At 40.8% G+C, this 21887-nt stretch overlaps 1 protein-coding gene across 8 annotated transcripts in view; it reads left to right on the top strand.

Moving 5' to 3' along the window:
• The window catches only part of LOC126353943 (chromodomain-helicase-DNA-binding protein Mi-2 homolog), a 357465-nt gene that overhangs the window by 275104 nt on the left and 60474 nt on the right, over positions 1 to 21887 (top strand). For all 8 annotated transcript variants that reach the window (XR_007565244.1, XR_007565245.1, XR_007565243.1 and 5 more), the window contains exons 12-19: positions 1147 to 1307; positions 1480 to 1654; positions 8933 to 9054; positions 12385 to 12554; positions 12650 to 12735; positions 12831 to 13139; positions 13260 to 13499; positions 13676 to 13798. Coding sequence is in view for 5 of the 8 variants with exons in the window: in XM_050003229.1 (XP_049859186.1) it covers positions 1147 to 1307; positions 1480 to 1654; positions 8933 to 9054; positions 12385 to 12554; positions 12650 to 12735; positions 12831 to 13139; positions 13260 to 13499; positions 13676 to 13798 (1386 nt within the window). In the remaining 3 variants the exon portion in view is untranslated. The remainder of the gene's footprint in view (positions 1 to 1146; positions 1308 to 1479; positions 1655 to 8932; positions 9055 to 12384; positions 12555 to 12649; positions 12736 to 12830; positions 13140 to 13259; positions 13500 to 13675; positions 13799 to 21887) is intronic.

The following is a 21887-nucleotide window of genomic DNA, read 5'->3' as shown; positions in this document are numbered from 1 at the left end:
CTTAGAAGTCCTCTATGAAAACTTTCATTGCAGTTGCTTAGATCGCCATAATGACATCCATTATTTCTAGTGTTTTCATGTGAAGCAAATATGAGATCAGTATGTGATTAAAAGGGTAGCTTTTTAACTACTACTTGTAGAAGTTTCTGACAAACTGTGTGAACAAAATAATACAAAAAGTGATATGATCAGTGTCACTTATGTGGAATCATTTGTAGGAGAGTGCCGAAATCTGTGGAATTTCACATCATAACAGTCTCAGTGAGAGGTTTTGCACGCTAGTGCCCTGATATTACTAATAACAGGCTGATCTTGGTCCTTGTATTCCTGGAACTATCTATTTTATGTAGGAGTGTAGCAACATAAAGGAAGAGTTGAGGAAAGCAATTGTTTTTCTATTTATTCTTGTTCGGTTGACTCGTAACATTGTAGGTGATAAGTAGTTCAGCAGTTTATATATGTAAAATATTTGCAAGTAAGAATTCTGTGGCATTACCTTTGACTGTTGGCCAGGTGACAGTCTTGGTGTCCTCTCAGTACCTGTAAGCAGCCTTTGTAAGTTTGGACACACTATTTCCAAGAACCTACATATTAGCAAGTGTACACTGTGTTTCACAACAGATTTCATTGGCTGCCTTAGCTTGTGTGAAGAAGAAAAAAAAAGGCTTCCCGCATCACAGAAAAAATGAAATATTGTATATACAAATTATATGTCATGAATGCAAAAATAAACCTTCCAATGAGGCTATCATATTGTCGAATATTTGACAAGCATTGAGGTAGTTTGTGTAAGTGGCTGAATATCAAATTGACAAGCCCAAAATAAAGAAAAATTAAATGTAGCTCAAAGTTTAATTTGATTTGTTGCACTTCCCTCTGAAATTTTAGATATATGTTAAAGGCATTTGACTATGTCCAGTATTTTTGTCCATTTAAAAGATTTTCTGTTCTATTAGTCAGCCTCCACAGTAAAACCAATCCTTACTTAAAAAGAAACTCTTGGTCTTGTCATGGAACTTTGAATGAGATTCATTTGATGTAGCTTTGATTTAAACCCTTGTATGACCTTTATAAAGTATCTAAATCTACACTTCATTTATATTATTTTCTCTGACTTAACTTGCCATGTAACTGTTTTTTTGCTAGATGGATGTATTTCACCCACTTATGATACGGAGTTACATGCGTAAGTATGATATGGATGAACCACCAAAATTGGATGAACCATTGGATGAAATGGATAATCGCATGAAGCGCATTAAGGAAGCAAATGCAGATGACCAGATGCTTGAAGATAAGTACTACAGGTGAGACCATATAGTATAAATCTATTTTTATTTTGCTCTTTCATACAGAGTCACTTTCTAACAAAAGTTTAGGGATGTAGTAGCTTGTACATCTTAAGACATGATTGCTGAAGTTCACAAGTTCAGGTCATATTGTACCACCTTTTTTTAAGATGTAAATCTTATGTTGTAGGTATGGTATTAAGCCTGAGTGGATGATTGTACACCGTATAATCAACCACCGTGTCATGCGTGATGGCCGGACACTTTACTTGGTAAAATGGCGGGACTTGTCTTACGATCAGGCAACGTGGGAAGATGAGAATGAGAATATCTTGGGTCTGAAGCAAGCAATAGAATATTACAATGTAAGTCTGCCTGTTCTCATAGATTTTTCAATATTTGTCAGGTATTTAACAAATATGCTTTAATTTATGCATTTGAACATCAACAGTGTCAGTCTTTAATCGCAAGTTGTGTACTCATATGTTTTTGCATGTGCATGGTCTTGTGTAGTTATTAGGCATCTGAGGTTATTTTTGTCATCAAAAGTTTCTACTCGCTGCTATACCATTTCCTTGGAGGATCTCTGGTTTTTGTGTTTGGGGTTGTGCTCTTTAGAATGTCAGTGACCCACCTGTCACATTGACCCATTTGCTGCTCCCTCAAAAGAATACACTGCTTGCAAGTCACATAGATTGCTTCCATCGTCGTAGTCATGATGACAGGATTTGCTTCACAGGAAGTCACAGTGGCATTTCTGGAAGAATCGGTATGCCAGGCAAACTGTTGCAGCACTTCAAAATTATTGTCATGCACATCCAAAGTATCAGTTTTGAATTATCACTTTACAAAAGAATTTACACCTAACATTAATAATATGGACTCATTCAAAGGGAACTGCCATATTCATTCTGTGAACACTAGGCAGGAAAACATTATGCACTTAACACTTTAATCTGTGAACAGATACTATCACATGTGGTATGAATCTGTTCAGTGTTAATGCTGATTACAGTTACATCATGAATGACTTCTTGTATAGTAAGATGTGCATTATTCTGCAGGTTTCATTTTCAATAGGCATCAAGCAGTGCTGGAAAACTTTATTCTGATATTAATATAATAGAGGGAAACATTCCACGTGGGAAAAATATATCTAAAAACAAAGATGATGTGACTTACCAAACAAAAGCGCTGGCAGGTCGATAGACACACAAACATACACACAAAATTCGAGCTTTCGCAACCGGCGGTTGCTTCGTCAGGAAAGAGGGAAGGAGAGGGAAAGATGAAAGGATGTGGGTTTTAAGGGAGAGGGTAAGGAGTCATTCCAATCCCGGGAGCGGAAAGACTTACGTTAGGGGGGAAAAAAGGATAGGTATACACTCGCGCGCGTGCACACACACACACACGCACGCACGCACACACGCACACGCACGCACGCACACACGCACACGCACGCACGCACACACACACGCACGCACGCACACACGCGCGCACGCGCACACATTTGTAAAGACCACATATGTCTGCTTGTGTCTGTGTATGTGCGGATGGACGTGTGTGTGTGTGCGCGCGCGCGCGCGCGCAAGTGTATACCTATCCTTTTTTCCCCCTAACGTAAGTCTTTCCACTCCCGGGATTGGAATGACTCCTTACCCTCTCCCTTAAAACCCACATCCTTTTCTTTCCCTTTCCTTCCTTCTTTCCTGAGGAAGCAACCGCCAGTTGCGAAAGCTCGAATTTTGTGTGTATGTTTGTGTTTGTTTGTGTGTCTATCGACCTGCCAGCGCTTTTGTGTGGTAAGTCACATCATCTTTGTTTTTAGATATATTCTGATATTAATATTGATATTCAAATATAAATTGCAAGATTACCTTGCAGTACACAACTTTTGTTATGAACAAGAGTTCCTCACAATATTTTAAAGCTTTATGCTGTGTAGAATGGGCACACTAGATAAAAAAATTTCTCTCTCCATGTGACATCAAACAATACTGTAACCACCCTTGGTAATGGCCTCAATATGGCAAGAAAGAGGGTTACAAATTTCTTCATTTACATCTACATACCTACCCCGCAATCCACCATACGGTGCATGGTGGAGGGTACCTCGTACCACAACTAGCATCGTCTCTCCCTATTCCACTCCCAAACAGAACGAGGGAAAAATGACTGCCTATATGCCTCTGTGCAAGCCCTAATCCCTCTTTTCTTATCTTTGTGGTCTTTCCGCGAAATATAAGTTGGCGGCAGTAAAATTGTCCTGCAGTCAGCCTCTAATGCTGGTTCTCTAAATTTTACTCTGTAGCGATTCATGAAAAGAATGCCGCATTTCCTCCAGAGACTCCCACCCGAGTTCCTGAAGCATTTCCGTAACACTCGCGTGATGATCAAACATACCAGTAACAAATCTAGTAGCTCGCCTCTGAATTGCTTCGATGTTCTCCCTCAATCCGACCTGATAGGCATCCCAAATGCTCAAGCAGTACTCAAGAATAGGTTGTATTAGTGTTTTTATAAGCGGTCTCCTTTACAGATGAACCACATCTTCCCAAAATTCTACCAATGAACCGAAGATGACTATCCACCTTCCCCACAACTGCCATTACATGCTTGTCCCACTTCATATCGCTCTGCAATGTTACGCCCAAATATTTAATCAACGTGACTGTGTCAAGCGCTACACTACTAATGGAGTATTCGGACATTACGGGATTCTTTTTCCTATTCATCTGCATTAATTTACATTTATCTATATTTAGAGTTAGCTGCCATTCTTTACACCAATAACAAATCATGTCCAAGTCATCTTGTATCTTTACACCAATAACAAATCATGTCCAAGTCATCTTGTATCTTTACACCAATAACAAATCATGTCCAAGTCATCTTGTATCATCCTGCAGTCACTCGACGACGACACCTTCCTGTACACCACAGCATCATCACCAAACAGCCGCACATTGCTATCCACCCAATCCAAAAGATCATTTATATAGATAGAAAACAACAGCGGACCTACCACACTTCCCTGGGGCACTCCAGATGATAACCTCACCTCCGATGAACTCTCACCATCAAGGACAACATACTGTGTTCTATTGCTTAAGAAGTCTTCGAGCCACTCACATATTTGGGAACCAATCCCATATGTTTGTACCTTAGTTTGGAGTCTGCAGTGGGGCACCAAGTCAAATGCTTTCCAGAAGTCAAGGAATATGGCATCCGTCTGATACCCTTCATCCATGGTTCACAAGATATCATGTGAAAAAAGGGCGAGTTGCGTTTCGCATGAGCGATGCTTTCTAAAGCCATGCTGATGCATGGACAGCAACTTCTATGTCTCAAGGAAATTCATTATATTCGAACTCAGAATATGTTCGAGAATCCTACAACAAAGCGATGTTAAGGATATTTGTCTGTAATTTTGAGGATCCGTTCTACCCTTATTATATACAGGCGTCACCTACACTTTTTTCCAGTCACTCGGGACATTACATTGGGCAAGAGATTTGCGATAAATACGAGCTAAGTAAGGAGCTAATGAAGTAGAGTACTCTGTAAAACAGAATTGGTATCCCATCAGGACCTGGCGATTCATTGATTTTCAACCCATTCAGCTGCTTCACAACCCCAGGGATGTCTTATCACTATGTCCTCCACGTGGGAATCTGTACGAGACTCAAACGGCGGATGTTTGTACACTCCTTCTGCGTGAAATATTTCTCAAATGCTAAATTTAAAATTTCAGCTTTCGTTTCGCTGTTTTCCGTTGCCAGGCCAGACTGATCAGTGAGTGACTGGATGGAACCCTTCGACCCACTTACGGATTTTACGTAAGACCAGAATTTCCTTGGGTTTTCAGCAACATCTTTTGCGAAGGTATGACGGTGGTAGTGGTTGTATGCTTCGCGCATCGATCTTTTTTACAGCAGCATGAATCTCTACTTACTTCTGCCTGTTCTCATTCTCCCAAACTTTCTTGTACTGCGAGTGCAACTGTCTTTGCCTCCTGAGCATTCTCCAATCTGTGCTGTTGAACCACGGTGGGGCTTTTCCATGCTTAACCAATTTTTCAGCACATACTTCTCCAATGCATGATATACAATTTGTTTAAAATTTGCCCATAATTCTTCCCCGTCCATCGTACTGGAAGTAAATGAAGTCTATTCATTTACTAAGTGGGGTGCTAACAACTGCTTATCTGCTATTCTAGTAAGAATACTCTCCTAGCCTTCATGACCGACTTTTTAACTTTCGTAACCATAGTCGTAATGACAACATCATGTTCACTAATCCCTGTCTCAACACTGACACCGTCGATGAGGTTTGGCCTGCTCGTGGCTACCAGATCTAAAATATTTTCATTACGCGTTGGCTGTTGATGTAGCTGCTCAAGACAGTTTTCGAATAATGTGTTCAAAAGTAATTCACATGACAGCTTGTCTGTACCACCTGTAATGAATCCGTAGACATCCCAGCCTGTACTAGGTAGGTTGAAGTCGCCTCTGACTAATATAGCATGATCCGGGTACTTCCGCGATACAGAGTGTGGACTCCCTTTTAATGATTCTAGAACTGTCACGGTGGAACATGGTGGCCGGTAATAACACCCAACATTTAACTTTATTTCTCCTAGCCCTGTTAGACATGTCCAGATAACTTCACAATCACAGTCTACTTCAACCTCAGTAGACACAATATTCTTGTCAACTGCAATGAAGATACCACCTCCTAACGGTATCTAATGTGTCTTTCTGATACACGTTCCAACCCTCACTGAATATTTCAGAACTTCCTATCTCAGGGTTCAGCCAGGTCTCAGTCCCGAGAATAATTTGTGTGCCACACGCTTCCTGGAGGGCAGTAAATTCAGGAACTTCATTCCAAACACTCCACAAATTTACTGCTAATATCTTGACAGCTGAAGTGTCTTTATACTGAGCGTGTCCTGATTCCCCTGCCTGCACGTCGACTGGTGAGCGTTCATCAGGATACCTCGCACTGCTGCCTAGCCTAAAAAAAACCCATGTGCACGCCACAAGTACTCTGCTACCTGCGTAGCTGCTTCCTTTGTGCAGTGCACCCCTGACCTATCTAGGGGCATCCTACAATTCCCCACCCAATAGCTTAAGTCTAGAAATCTGCAGCCAAGACCGTCAGTCGATGAAGCCTCTGGTTGAGACCCTCCACTCGGCTCCAAACCAGAGGACCCCAATCAACTCTGGGAACGATGCTGCAAACAGAGAGCTCTGCTTGCACCCCCATGTGTGAGGCCAGTGGTCTTCTTCAAATCCCCCAGGCGTCTGTACGAACTGAGAATTGCCTCAGAACCCAAGCGACAGGCATCATTGGTTCCGACGTGAGCAACTACTTACAGACGACTGCACCCCGTACGCTCAATAGCCGCAGACAAGGCCGCCTCCGCATCTTGGATGAGGACCTCGGCAGACAAACAAAGTGCATATTGGAATTCTTTCCAGTCCTGTACGCTATTTCGCTAAGGGGCTCCATCACCCGCCTAATGTTGGAGTTCCCAATAACCAGCAAGCCTTTGTCCCTGTGTGCATGCTCGGCCCTGCTGAAGGAGCATACACCTGCCCACTGACAGGATGAACGGGCGAGGCCAGCCTCCACATTGACCCTCCGACTGTCTTCAGGTATGCTGTATCCAGCTGAAGCCACCAAATGATTATTAGAGTCTTCAAAGCTACAAAATTACACTTACGGTTGATTGCTTCAGTTCAGCTGCTGTGCCAAATCATCAGACATTTTCTATTGGATTAAGATAGGGTGATTTAGTGAGTTAGTTGAGGTGCGATAGGGTGCCTGAGAGTTTTCAAACCAGGAACGAATTGTGCATTCCGATGAACATGGTTGTTGTTACATTGGAAGATAGGAGTGTCCAAAGCATAATTGTCATGAAGATAGGAAAGGACCAAACTTGGTCACCAAGAAAGTTTGAATAAACCTCCTGCTTCAGGTTCACAGTAAACTGAATCAGTGGGCCCAAATTGTGGTGTGTGGAAAAAAAGCACTAAAACACCACAGAACACACACACACACACACACACGCACACACACACACACACTGTAGTTTAAACACCACATTGAACCATAGATATATTTAGTGCTCTGGCTCATTTCGCAACCCACCTGGCCACACCAGTCAGCTACTATCCAATTTCTGTGTTGTTCATCCCATTGAAGTGCAGCTTTATGTGCCAATTAGAGCATTGATATTTTGCAATGTACCCAGCTCAAAATGTCCATAGCATTCACTTCTGTTCACAAGTTTCACTCAGAAAAGGACTGACATGTACCGTAATTCACTGTCGGCAGTAATTCCAGTCCGGTTTGACACCAGTAGTCATTGACAAAGTGTGCTACTTGTCTCCAGTCCATGTCAGTTAGGATCATACTATCATGGCTGTGATTGGTACATCGTTCTTTGTAGTCGTGTTGGACAGTCTTCATTGATGCACCAACGGATTGGGCAGATTATTCAAGGTGTGGTCATGGATGCATCCAAACATATTAATTTGTTTCTACCATTCTGTCACATCTACATGTTGACCCATCAGACCGGCCAACACACACACACACACACACACACACACACACACACACACACACACACACACACACACACACACACTCCCCCCTCCCATTGTCATTACTTGATCACGGATTAAGGGTTACATGACCACCTATATACTTCTCTACTTTATCTACAAATTTATCAGCTTTCAGTGAGTTATGTAGCAACTTGTTTCACGATAAAGAAGCTTTGACCCAACATGGTCATATGGAACCTGATGGATTACAGTTAAAACTATACCAATGTCCTGGTGACACAAAAAACTAAAAAGAATTCTACAGAATAATATCTCAACTACACCTATTACATCAAGATTGTGGACTAGTAGTATCTAAAATAAAATAAAAGTAGTAGTGTGTCTGGTCTTCTTTTAATTGTATTTTAAGAACGAGTGTTGGACTCACAATATCTTGAGTGCAGTTTACATGTGGGTAGATTGGCTGTCACGATAGAAATACAAAAATTCCTGAAGGATATGACACGAAGGGAAGCAACAGCTGTCCCAACATTAATATGTGGAAGCATAACCTGGGAACTTACAAAATGAGAAACTATGAGAGTCCAGTCAGCAAGAATAAGAACTTTTAAAGGATGTTGTGGCAACGGTAATACAAGAACAAGAAACTTGAAAAGTGTAATAGACAAAGAAAGTGATTACAGGAAGAGTTGGAGTGACCATCTGTCACTTCAGCTACTGAGCTGACTACATTTAAAAACTTAGAGGTGTTAGATAAATGGCCAGCGATACGTAGGAAGTGGTGGCACTGGTGGTATCCATATGTTGTTTTGATATGTACTCTCTTGGTCGTTAAAGGCTGTCAGTCCTATTTTTTCTGTTCTGGGATTTTCATTTGTTGTGCTGCAGGGATGTTCAGAAAACATATTTCATAATTGTTGGAGGATGATGCTTCATTTCTGTAAGGATATTTAGTAAGGTTTGCTGTAATTAAGTATTTAATTTAAGCAGTTTCGAGAATCATTGGAAATTAACACCATCTTTTGACACACATAGTAACTGTTAACATTGTGTTCTGAACAGGATTTGAGGGCATCTTACAATATGGACAGCAGCTGTAAGAAAGGCAAAAAAGGCAAAGGCAAGAAAACAAAAACGAAAGAATTATTGGATGAAGAAGCAGCCAACAGTGATAAGAACCAGCCGTAAGTACTTCCTTTGCAAATAAAGAACAAAACTGATTTCTTCTTCTTTATGTTGTTACTTACTACTCCCTTTAGCATCAGATAGTACACAATTTGTTTTACTAGTGGTTTGTCACTGAAACTGTAGGATTATTGCCAAAAAGTCTCATCTGTATAGATTTAGAAAACTGTGGGGATGCACAGGTGCACACACAAGATGTTTCAAATTCACAACTGTGAGATTAACAGTGCTGACAGACTTTCGAGAAAATGGTTTATTCCATATTGTGATCAAAGCTGGGCAGAAAACTGAGTGTTTTCAACTGAAACACATTGTTAGAAATACACACATTTGGACTACATATCTTTGGAATTAGTCTAGGTCATGTAAGAAACAGATTGACCATTCATTTCCTCAGACAGACGACCCTCGTAAGGGAATGGCCACCAGGTGGCAACAGCATCACGCGCTTCCTTGTAGCACCATTGACTACATGGCATGTCATTCAGTGGAATATGTGGCAGTATTGCCTAAGCACAAGCAGCCCCAAATCACTTGCCAGTGTCAGGTGTCTGTGAAAAAAAGCTGTTTTGAGATAGCATTGCTACTGAATAAAGCCATAAAGTTATGAGCATGAATTAGTGAAGAACTCTTAAGCACTCCTTAAATTTTATGCATGTGGCTATAAATATTATGCGGTAGCTGTGCTTCTTTCTCAGAAACCATATTAAATGATTTTTCAATGAAATCATTGTCGCCACTTGACTGAATTTTTATTTATTTCACTATTGCCATTTCAGCTGTAGAGCCGTTCTCAAGTGCAAAAGGCATAATTTGATACCATTTGATAAACATCGTTTAAAGAATGTTACTTCTGTTTCCATCTTGTGTTTGAATACAACTCTACAGCCAAAATTGCAGTACTGAAATCAGTGAATAATAAAAATTGGTCAAATGGCTGCAATTGTTTCATTTAAGAGGTATTACAACTGAGGACGCCAACCAAGGAAAAAATCATATGATACCATTTCCATGTTCTACAGCCTGTTTTATATTAAAGTGAATGGAAGCAAATGTGAGTGAATGATTGTAAAGCCTTGTTTACTTTACAATGAATGGAAGCAAACACAAGTCAATGAGCATTAACAGACAATTTGCCAGTGTTCACCACCATACATTTGTACCTATGAAGAAGGGTTAACACTAGAGGGGAAAGAAGAGAACAAGCATAGAGTGCCAACCCTCTGAATTCTCATGCAGGCTTTACTCAGTGACAATAATACTGACAATAGTTATAACTGCAATGTAAATCTTCATTATTGATTACAGGATTATTGTGTGTGCTGTTTTTGACAAAAATCGAGCAAAATGGTGTAAGGAAATCGGAATGTGTATGTCTGAATTTGTACGAAAGTGTGAAACATGTGGAGGTAGTCCACTTCACATTGAATTCAGCGTTCTTTAGCATAATTCCAAAACTTTGCACATAATTTGGTTGATGTCTTTTGCTGACTCCTCTTTAAATTCGAACAGAAATCCCCAAAACAGACTTAACTACCAATAATCAACATAAAATAATTCACACACAAAACAGCAGGCAAATACTCATTTCTGTTAGTGCTGAATCATGCCATGAATGTTGTTTTGACACATGGGAAAGTGCAGTTTGGGCCAATGTTAATTCACTCTGAGTTAACCACTCCTAAAATAGGCTCGCACTAAAGACTATATTCCCAGAATTCGAGAGGGTAGTCCTCTTATAGCATATGAAAAATAGGTGATTTTTATGAATTTTTCCTCCCGCTCCCCCTTTCTCCTCCTTCAAGTAAATTAAAAATTAATGCTAAATCTGGTGATAGAGCTTTATTCCTTACACTTCTGCCTTTAACAGATTATTTTTGTTTCTACATTGGACACTTCTCATATCTGCTGCACCAGGTGGAAGGCCCCCTTGCGGCTGGTGGGATTTTGTGAATCTATTTTCTATCAGCATGTATGGATGATTTCTTGAACAAATGTCATTTTCTTCATCCGGACAAAAGCTTATACTGAAAATGGTCTTCCGAAGATATGGCAAAATGGCTATGTATACTGATAGAAAATTCAATTTAGAATACTGGCATCAAATTCTCATCAAAATCTTATTCACCATTCTCAAGTTATGTTTCCTGCCAATTTGAAAAACAATATTTTGAAGAAAAACATGTTTAAAGTTTTTGTAAACATTCCTCCAGTCAGCAATCCCCAGACCATACAGCAATTCTTTCAGAGCCAAAAGGAGGTTCTTCTCCATCTTTGTCATGTCATGGTGGTCCTATGGGCCTCTTTGACAGCTTGTCATCTGCACAGCCTGTCATCAGCCGCAGTCTGCTGTGGGACAAACAGATTGAGCATGTGTGGCTCTAACTGAGTCCGCCTCCTGATAATAGGCAACAAACCTTGATCGAATTGCACTGAAAAACTGACATTGCCTTCTGTGACACACAGAAGGAAAAACTATTGTCGTTGCTTGATTATCCTAAAGACGATCGATTTGAGTGTTACATGACCTGGAGAATCAGTGAGGAAGACTTGTGAAATAGATAACATACCTTGATGCCATAAACTAAGATACATAAGATTTCACTCACAAATTCATGGAAAATCATCACAGTGATGAAAATGCTATTCAGGGCTAAATGTGAAAACTACTGCACAGTTTGTTGTAAATCTTGTGTAACTGTGTTGTTAACTATAATATAGCGGAGGCCTGCAAAGAGGTGAATAAATACTGGATATAGATCAGTTTAGAAAAGATCAAAGTGTTTGCTGGGTAATTCTGGTGTTGCATTAACTAAAGCAAGAAAGAATTTTTTTAAAAAATAGTGCTGACCTTTGTGACATTCATTTATGTATAGCATATCTTTGATAATGTAATGTGAACTAAGCAGTTACAGTAACAAGGCTTAATGGTGGCATAATATAGACTGATGAAGAATTTATGGTATTTGCAACAATTCGATGAGAACAGTAAGGTTGGAAGATTAAGAAAAATAGATCATAGCAGGTTTGAAATCTATTGTCAATTCTTTTTGCCTTTTATATAGAAAAATCACAGTAAAGATTAGAGGACAACAGACATAAATAAAAGTTTTTATAGGTTATACAACAAGGACGTCTTGTTTCATGTTACAGTAGACTGTTTCAAAATTATGTGTTTAAGTACTGTTTATTTGAAGAACACAGATTTGTGGGTCCAAAGTTGAGTTGGGTTACTTAAAATGTATTATGTACAAATGTAAGTGTTCCAGGACATTATCTCATAAGGATTCCATGTCATAAGAGACTGCTATGGTGTGTTCTGTCACCAGGCGACGATATACTCCACCTCCTGATAAGCCACTGACTGATCTTAAGAAGAAGTTAGACAAGCAACCAGAATACATTGACCAGACAGGGATGCAGCTTCATCCGTATCAACTTGAAGGTCTTAACTGGTTAAGATATTCGTGGGGGCAAGGCACAGACACCATCCTAGCTGGTAAGTGTACACCTCTCTCTCCCTCTCCCCCTCCCCCTCCCTCCCCACTTTTCCTCCTTTTTCCTGATCTATAAAGAATTATTTCAATGTTTCAGATGAAATGGGGCTGGGAAAAACTATTCAGACTATCACATTCTTGTACTCCTTATACAAGGAGGGACACTGCAAAGGACCTTTTCTGGTAAGTAAAAACATGAATAAAAACTTACAGAATGAAACGCTCAAAAATGAAGGTGCACATGTGGCAACTATTAAAGTACTTTCTTTTGTTGACAGCTGAGTGTCCCGCTTTCTACAATAATAAACTGGGAACGTGAATTTGAAACCTGGGCCCCAGATTTCTATGTAGTGACTTACGTTGGAGACAAAGATTCACGTGCTGTTATTAGGGAGAATGAACTTTCGTTTGAAGAAGGAGCAGTGAGAGGTGGTCGGGTCTCTAGAATAAGGGCGTCAACTATAAAGTTCAATGTTTTGCTAACTAGCTATGAGCTCATCTCGATAGATGCTGCTTGTCTGGGATCCATAGACTGGGCTGTGCTCGTTGTTGATGAAGCACACAGGCTTAAAAGCAACCAGTCAAAGGTTTGTACTCTCCACGTAAATTACATATTTGCTTCAGTAAATAACTGATACAAAGGAGGTTTTGTTTTGTTGCTATGTAAGGAAGCTTAACAATGTGAACCTACTGTTACATGTTTGCAGTTTTTTCGGCTTCTTGCAAGTTACAACATTCAGTACAAATTATTGTTGACTGGAACACCACTGCAGAACAACCTGGAAGAACTTTTTCACTTGTTAAATTTCCTGTGCCGTGAGAAATTTAATGATTTGGCATCATTTCAAAATGAATTTGCGGATATTTCAAAGGAGGATCAGGTGAAGAAGCTTCACGAATTGCTGGGACCTCATATGCTGAGAAGACTAAAGGCTGATGTCCTTAAAGTAAGTATCACTTACTATTGTACACTGTCAAAAGCTGTATGAAGTTAAGCCATTGTTTTTAGAGATGTCAAAAGAAACAAAATAACACATAAAAAGAAGTTAAGCTCAAAAATTTGATTTATCCCATTGTTGAGGCTGTTCTTTCTTTCACAGTAATAATTGTTATTGTGTTTCAGAGTATGCCTTCAAAATCAGAATTCATTGTTAGAGTTGAATTGTCACCTATGCAGAAGAAGTATTACAAATTTATATTAACAAGAAATTTTGAAGCGTTAAATCCAAAAGGTGGTGGACAACAGGTAATTTGACAGCTTTTCATATCTAATTACATATGAATGTAAAACTGTTAGAAAAAGGGATAAGAAGAATTATTGAGAACCTAAGATGCTTCCATTGGAACTCAAAGCTTGAAATATACACAAAGCATTTTGAGGCCTCTATAGATTAAGATTTTCCCCTCACCCACTCATACATCTGCAGGGCAACAATAGATGTCCAAGATGCAGTAAGATCACACATTTCCAGTGAGCTGTGAAATGTTGTAACAAGCTCTTGGAACATAAACAGTGATGGCACCTCTCGTGCTGGAGTTATTGGAGTGAGAGACTGAAGTTACGTCTTTCATTAAATATTTCTCCAGACATGGCATCCTACCACTTTGGCAACAATAACAATCCCATATGCTCGATGCTGTAGTCATTACTTATTATGAAGGACAAAAATCATGACAGTGTGCAATAATTTGTTTTATTGGTTTCAACCTCAAGGTCACCGTCTATCACTTGCAACAGATGGGCTTCACTACTTGTAATAAGCCAAAATAAGTTGAAGACGCACTCTACATCAGCAACTTGACAGAAAACAACCAACAGCAAATTAGAGTACAAAAGAGTGGACATTGTGAACAATCCAAGTACAAGGGTTGGTGGTGGTGGTGGTGCTTCTTCTTCTTCTTCTTCTTCTTCTTCTTCTTCATAACGACTGTGTATTTTAGATATTTGCCTCCAGAAATCTTAAGAGACAGAGGTGCTATGGATATAAACTACTTCATCCACCAGTTACTTCTTTCCCTACTCTAGGAATTCCTTTGGGCTTTTTCTACATCTACATAATACTCTGCAAATCACATTTAAGTGCCTGGCAGAGGGTTCATCGAACCACCTCCACAATTCTCTATTATTCTAATCTCGTATAACACGCGGAAAGAATGAACACCTGTATCTTTCCGTTCGAGCTCTGATTTCCCTTATTTTATCTTGCTGATCGCTCCTCCCTATGTAAGTTGGTGTCAACTAAATATTTTCGCATCCAGAGCAGAAAGTTGGTGATTGGAATTTCTTGAGAAGATTCCGTCGCAACGAAAAACGCCTTTCTTTTAATGACGTCCATCCCAAATCCTGTATCATTTCTGTGACACACACCCCCATATTTCGCAGTAATACAAAACGTGCTGCCTTTCTTTGAACTTTTTCGATGTACTCCATCAGTCCTATCTGGTAAGGATCCCACACCACGCAGCAGTATTCTAAACATGTGTATTGTAGGCACTCTCCTTAGTAGGTCTGTTACATTTTCTAAGTGTCCTGCCAATAAAACACAGTTTTTGGTTAGCCTTCCCCACAACATTTTCTGCGTGTTCCTTCCAGTTTAAGCTGTTTGTAATTGTAATACCTAGGTATTTAGTTGAATTTATGGCTTTTAGATTAGACTTATTTATCATGTAACTGAAGTTTAACAAGTTCCTTTTACCACTCATGTGGATGACCTCACACTTTTAATTATTTAAGGTTAACTGCCACTTTTTGCACCATTCCAATATTACTTGTAAATCGCTTTGCAGTTTGTTTTGATCTTCTGATGACTTTATTAGTCGATAAACGACAGTGTCATGTGCAAACAACCGAAGACAGTTCCTCAAATTTTCTCCCAAATCATTTATATAGATAAGGAACAGCAAAGGGCCTATAACACTACCTTGGGGAACACCAGGAATCATTTCTGTTTTACTCGATGACTTTCCGTCAATTACTACGAACTGTGACCTCTCTGACAGGAAATCACAAATCCAGTCACATAACTGAGACGATATTCCATAAGCACGCATTTTCACTACGAGCCGCCTGTGTGGCACAGTGTCAAAAGCCTTCCGGAAATCCATAAATATGGAATAGATCCGATATTCCTTGTCAATAGCACTCAACACTTCATGTGAATAAAGAGCTAGTTGTGATTCACAAGAACGATGTATTCTAAACCCATGTTGACTGTGTGTCAATAGACAGTTTTCTTCGAGGTAATTCATAATATTTGAACACAATATATGTTCCAAAATCCTGCTGCGTATGGAGCTAATGCATAAGCATACTCAGAAAGGAACCTAATTGGTATATAGTCTGGACCAGAAGATTTGCTTTTATTAAGTGATTAAAGTTGCTTCACTACTCCGAGAATATATACTTCTACGTTACTCATGTTGGCAGCTGTTCTCGATTCAAATTCTGGGCTATTTACTTCGTCTTCTTTTGTGAAGGCATTTTGGAAGGCTGTGTGTAGTAACTCTGCTTTGGCAGCACTCTCTTCGATAGTATCTCCACGGCTATCATGCAGAGAAGGCGTTGATTGTTTCTTGCCGCTAACATACTTCACATACGACCAGAATCTCTTTAGATGTTCTGCCAGGTTTCGAGACAAAGTTTTGTTGTGGAAACTGTTATAGGCATCTCGCACTGAAGTCCGCGCTAAATTTCAAGCTTCTATAAAAGATCGCCAATCTTGGAGATTTTGCATCTGTTTAAATTTGGCATGTTTGTTTCGTTGTTTCTGCAACCGTTTTCTAACCCGTTTTGTGTACCAAGGAGGATCAGCTCCGTCGTTTGTTAATTTATTTGGTATAAATCTCTCAATTGCTGCTGATAGTATTTCTTTGAATTTAAGCCACATCTGTTCTACATTTACATTTTTAATTTGGAATGACTGGAGATTGGCTCTCAGGAAGGTGTCAAGTGAATTTTTATTTGCTTTTTTGAGTAGGTATATTTTTCGCTTATTTTTTGAGGATTTGGGTATTATAGTTTTCATTCTTGCCATGACATCTCTGTGTTCACTAATCCCTGAATCTGTTTTGATGCTCATTATTAACTCAGGATTATTTGTTGCTAAGAGGTCAAGTGTGTTTACACAAATGTTTACTATTTGCGTGGGCTCACGAACTAACTGCTCAAAATAATTTTCAGAGAATGCGCTTAGCACAATTTTGGATAATATTTTATGCCTACCTCCGGAATAAAACATATAAGTTTGCCAACATATCGAGGGTAAATTAAAGGCGCCACCAACTATTATTGTATGAGTTGGGTACGTGTTTGAAATCAAAGTCAAGTTTTCGTTGAACCTTTAGCAACTGTATAATCTGAATTGGGAGATCAGTAAAAGAATCCAATTATTATTTTATTCCAGTTGCCAACAATGACCTCTGCCCATACTAACTCACAGGAAGTATCTACTTCAATTTTGCGACAAGTTAAACTATTTCTGACAGCAACAAACACGCCACTGCCAACCGTGTTTAGCCTATCCTTTCAGAACACCGTTAGGTTCTTCACAAAAATTTCGGCTGAGCTTATATCTGGCTTTATCGAGCATCAGTGCCTATAACAATTTGAGCATCAGTGCTTTCTGTTAGCGCTTGAAGCTCTGGTTCTTTCCCATTACAGCTACGACAATTTACAACTGTTACACCAGTGATTCCAGTATCTACGTTTTTCCTGTGTTCAGCCTGCACCCTTTGTGACTCAAGCTCTTCTTGTGTTTTGCCGAGACCCTCTAACCAAAAAACCGCTCAGTCCACGTCACACAGCCCCTGCTACCTGTGTAGCCGCCTCCTGCATATAGTGGACAACTGACATATTTAGCGGAGCCTTATACCTAACCATCCTTTGGCGCAAGTCAAGGAATCTGCAGCCTACACGGGTGCAGAACCGTCTGAGCCTCTGATTCAGACCCTCCACTCCGCTCTGTACCAGAGGTCCGCAATCAGTCCTGTCAACTATGCTGCAAATGGTCAGCAGTGCTTTCATCTTGCAAGCAAGACTGGCAGCCTTTACCACTTCTGTTAGTCGCTTGAAACAAGAGAGAATCACATCATTGGTACCGACATGAGCCACCACCTGCAGTTTGCTGCACTGTGTGCTCTTCATGGCATCCATGAGGACTCTTTCCACATCTGGAATGACTCCACCCAGTATGCACACGGAATGCACATTGGATTTCTTACCCTTCTTGTCAGCCAAGTCCTGAAGGGGCCCCATAACGTGCCTAACTTGGAGCTCCGAACTACCAATAATCCCACCCTCTGCGATTGCCCGGATCTTGCAGGCTGAGTGGTTTCATGTAAAACAGGACAGGCGACAGCATCTGGCCCAGCGACAGTGTCACCCACAGACAGCACTTGGAATCTGTTCGTCAGACAAACTAGGGAGGCGTTACGTACGGCCACCTGGAAAGTCTTTCACCGCCTGCTTCACCCCGGGGCAACCTCCCACTCGACCACAGGTGAGGGGTCAGACTCAGTGCTAGCAGTAACTGGGTGGGCCACCGAAGAGGTCTGATCAGAGGACTCTAGATGTGCTGTATGTCCGTTGGATCCTCACGGCCGGCCCACAACAGTGGTGCCCATCTACTGCAGCCTCAAGCTGTGTTACCGAAGCCATCGCAGCCTGAAGCCCCAGAGCAAAGTGTCACTAACTCGGCTCACATCCACATGCAACAATCGCGATCCCTGTCCATATTAAATACCGTGGAAATCTAGACTATGCAGATAAACGGACTATCGGCACATGTTGCGCAACTCTACTGTATAACCTGACAAAAATGCACAAACTGTTTTTTAGTAATACACAGATATTCATAAACCTAACTACTGAAGCACTCAAGTGAAACTATATAATTTGACCCTGATTTGGAACTTGTAATATATCACAAAATCGGTTTAATTTCCCTCGCAAACGAAAAATGCGACAACTGTGGGTATTAGATATTAAATTTACATGCATAAACTCAAGAAACTGAACTATTAAAGCACACAGATGATAAGATTTGCTCCTGCATAGGAACTTGTAAATGACAAATATGGTTACTTGCCTGTTGCCGGATCTGTCTCAGTTGGCTACTGCTACCTGACTGGCATATGTGTATTGGCTTGCAGGCCCCATGACTTTCTCGGCATTTCTCTTCATTTTTGGGCAATGTTAGATGTTGAGGAATTATAGTTTTTAGTTCATCCATATTGTCCAGTAATCTCTATCAAGAATTAGGTCAAAGAGCGTACATTTTTTCACTTTGACTTGCAGTTCTCATCATATGTGTTTGTAGTTATCAATGAATTGGTCCTGTATAACATCATTAAAAGTACTAAAAGTCCTTAGTTTTTCGATTTTTTTTGTTGGAATGTGTGTAAGGTCTTAATTGGTTTCGTACTGAAGTAGTCGCTGGCTGCATCTATATTTCATTTTGTACCCCCCTTAAGTTGTTTCTCTCTCCTATCAAATGTCAGATCCCTGACTTGTAGTGTGGCACTCTATCATTCCTCTTAAAAGCTGTGTCGCTTCCATACACAAGGATATGGCACCCTCTTCCTGATGTGTGGGCTTGCTTCTTTGTACCCTCTGTGTATAAGGATTAAAATACAATGTTCATTTGGAGAAGGGCAGGACAGTCAATGTGCTATAGAACATTCAAATCAAAACAAAGGACATAAAAACAAACTCATAAAATAAAATGTATTAATTGTAACTGAAGTGTACTAAATTGTACTCTGATTAAAGAACTTTGTGGCTGATATTTCAGAGAGTCAAGTGGTAGGGGTCAGTGGCCAGCCAATAGTATATAGTTCTCCAGCACCGCGTGCTCACTGTATTACTGTTTCGTAGGCACATGCTGAGATGTGTCTAGCAAGGCTGGTTGCCACTGGCAACACTGCCTCCCACCGTTCAGTATGTCAATCACAAAGTTAGTGTATTGAAACTGCAGTGTCTGCTACGAATGTAACTAACATCTTGGAGCCTAATCTTTCTGCTTCCTAATAAAGTAATAGTAGAAATCAACCATGCCTAATAAAACACATCATTTCAACTGAAGCAGATATTAATCATGGACAAGTTTGTGGCTGTTCTGTTATAATTTGAGGGGAAAGGAACTATATAGATGGTAGGTAATGAAAACATTGTAACTCCATCTGTCTCTGAAAACTCATAATTGCAGTAACCAGTAACTCTGAAATCAGAGTTGAAAGTGCATGGATTTCTCTAATCAGTCAATAACTAGGTTTCTGCTATACAGTTACACATGTAGCAACTTTCCACATTACTTTTGTGAGAAACCGTTTTTGCTTCACCTGCAAAATTTAACAAAATGGAGGTAAGAGGTTTTCATTGCTACCAGATATATTTATTGACGGCATTTTGTTTTATCATGTTTAACCAAGTCTACTAATTCTGGAATAGAGAAGAAAGTTCTGAGATATCAGCGCACAGCCATTTTTTGCTCCACTGATTTTCCTGTGTTTACCAGTAAGATTGTGCTTGTAGATGTTCTCCAGCTAGTAACTTCAGAAGAGAAACAGATTATACTGCTGAACAATTTAGAGTAAAATACTGTTTACTGCTAATTATTCAGGGTAATGTAGGAAAGAAGGTACACAGAAAATGAAGAAAAAAAATCAATGTATTTTGAACTCTTTTTCATCCCCACTTCAACATTCACTGCCTCCCCCTCCCTCTCCCCCTCCCTCTCCCCCTCCCTCTCCCCCTCCCTCTCCCCCTCCCTCTCCCCCTCCCTCTCCCCCTCCCTCTCCCCCTCCCTCTCCCCCTCCCTCTCCCCCTCCCTCTCCCCCTCCCTCTCCCCCTCCCTCTCCCCCTCCCTCTCCCCCTCCCTCTCCCCCTCCCTCTCCCCCTCCCTCTCCCCCTCCCTCTCCCCCTCCCTCTCCCCCTCCCTCTCCCCCTCCCTCTCCCCCTCCCTCTCCCCCTCCCTCTCCCCCTCCCTCTCCCCCTCCCTCTCCCCCTCCCTCTCCCTCTCCCCCTCCCTCTCCCCCTCCCTCTCCCCCTCCCTCTCCCCCCTCCCTCTCCCCCTCCCTCTCCCCCCTCCCTCTCCCCCCTCCCTCTCCCCCCTCCCTCTCCCCCCTCCCTCTCCCCCCTCCCTCTCCCCCCTCCCTCTCCCCCCTCCCTCTCCCCCCTCCCTCTCCCCCCTCCCTCTCCCTCTCAACCCTTAGCCAGATTCATTGTTTGTGCACTAGTAATTTCTTCGTTACTGAAACCTTGAAAATCACTTTCTCCTGTATCTGGCAGAATTTTCCTCCATGATTAAACTAGTGATGTGCCTTGAGTTTGTGCTAGGCATCAGAAATTCTGATTGTGGCATTCAGAACTGTCAGCTGCTTCCAGACCACCACCAAATCATCCTTTCCTCCATCAGCATTCTCAGTAGACCAGCCCAGTAATGCTGTTTTACCAATGCAATTATGCCTTTGTCTGTTGGCTGTATTGTGCCAGTCATGTTAGGAGGTAAAAACTTAGTTGTGATGAGACCATCATCTGATACGAGAATCCTCTCATGGGGATGTAAAGGGATATTATTCAGCAATAGAGCGGCCCTTTGTGGCAATCCTTTCCCTGCTAAAAATTGCTGAACTTCTGTTACAAAATGTGCGTGGAGCCAGTTTTTAAAAATTTCAGTATCCATCCACGTTCCTTTTTGTCGTAATAATGCACAGGGAGATCCTTAGCTGCATTGCCCTTGAATGTTTGGAGATTTCTTTGATTTCCCAATCACTAGTAGTTTCATTTTGTGGTTCCCAGAAGCATTAGCAGTGCACAAAATTGTAGTGTGTCCTTCAGACAAGTTATATCCAGGAGCACAAACTTCACTCTTAAAAAGAGCGATACTGGTTGGTAGAAGTTTCCAATACAGGCCACTTGCATCTGTGTTATAAATCATCTTGGGTGTAATTCTCTTCTACCACAAATTTCTGGAACTCTGCTATGACATTTGAACTAAACCACTCTCCTTGCACAGTAATTCTGCGAATCCCCTGACATTGTTTGACTCTGGTTAGCCACCCAGATGAGGCATTAAATTATCCTTTGAACTGTAGAGCTTTGTGGAAAGAATTGCCTTTTTTGGCGCACATCGCTCCTGAAACAATGGCATCTTATGGTCGTTTTTGGGTAAAACATTGCAAAAGAGTAGCATCAAATTCATCAGATGAAGATCTCTTCCTGGTTTTTTGTGCAGATGGTCCAGAACTAGAATTGCATTTTCTGACAGAATCCTGTATTTTCTACTTATTCTTTTTAGTGTCCCAACAATCTGCATTCCAATACCATAATCTGCAAT

The sequence above is a fragment of the Schistocerca gregaria genome, chromosome 3, assembly GCF_023897955.1.
Source record: "Schistocerca gregaria isolate iqSchGreg1 chromosome 3, iqSchGreg1.2, whole genome shotgun sequence".
NCBI lineage: Eukaryota > Metazoa > Arthropoda > Insecta > Orthoptera > Acrididae > Schistocerca > Schistocerca gregaria.
This window is presented reverse-complemented; position numbering and strand designations above follow the sequence as displayed.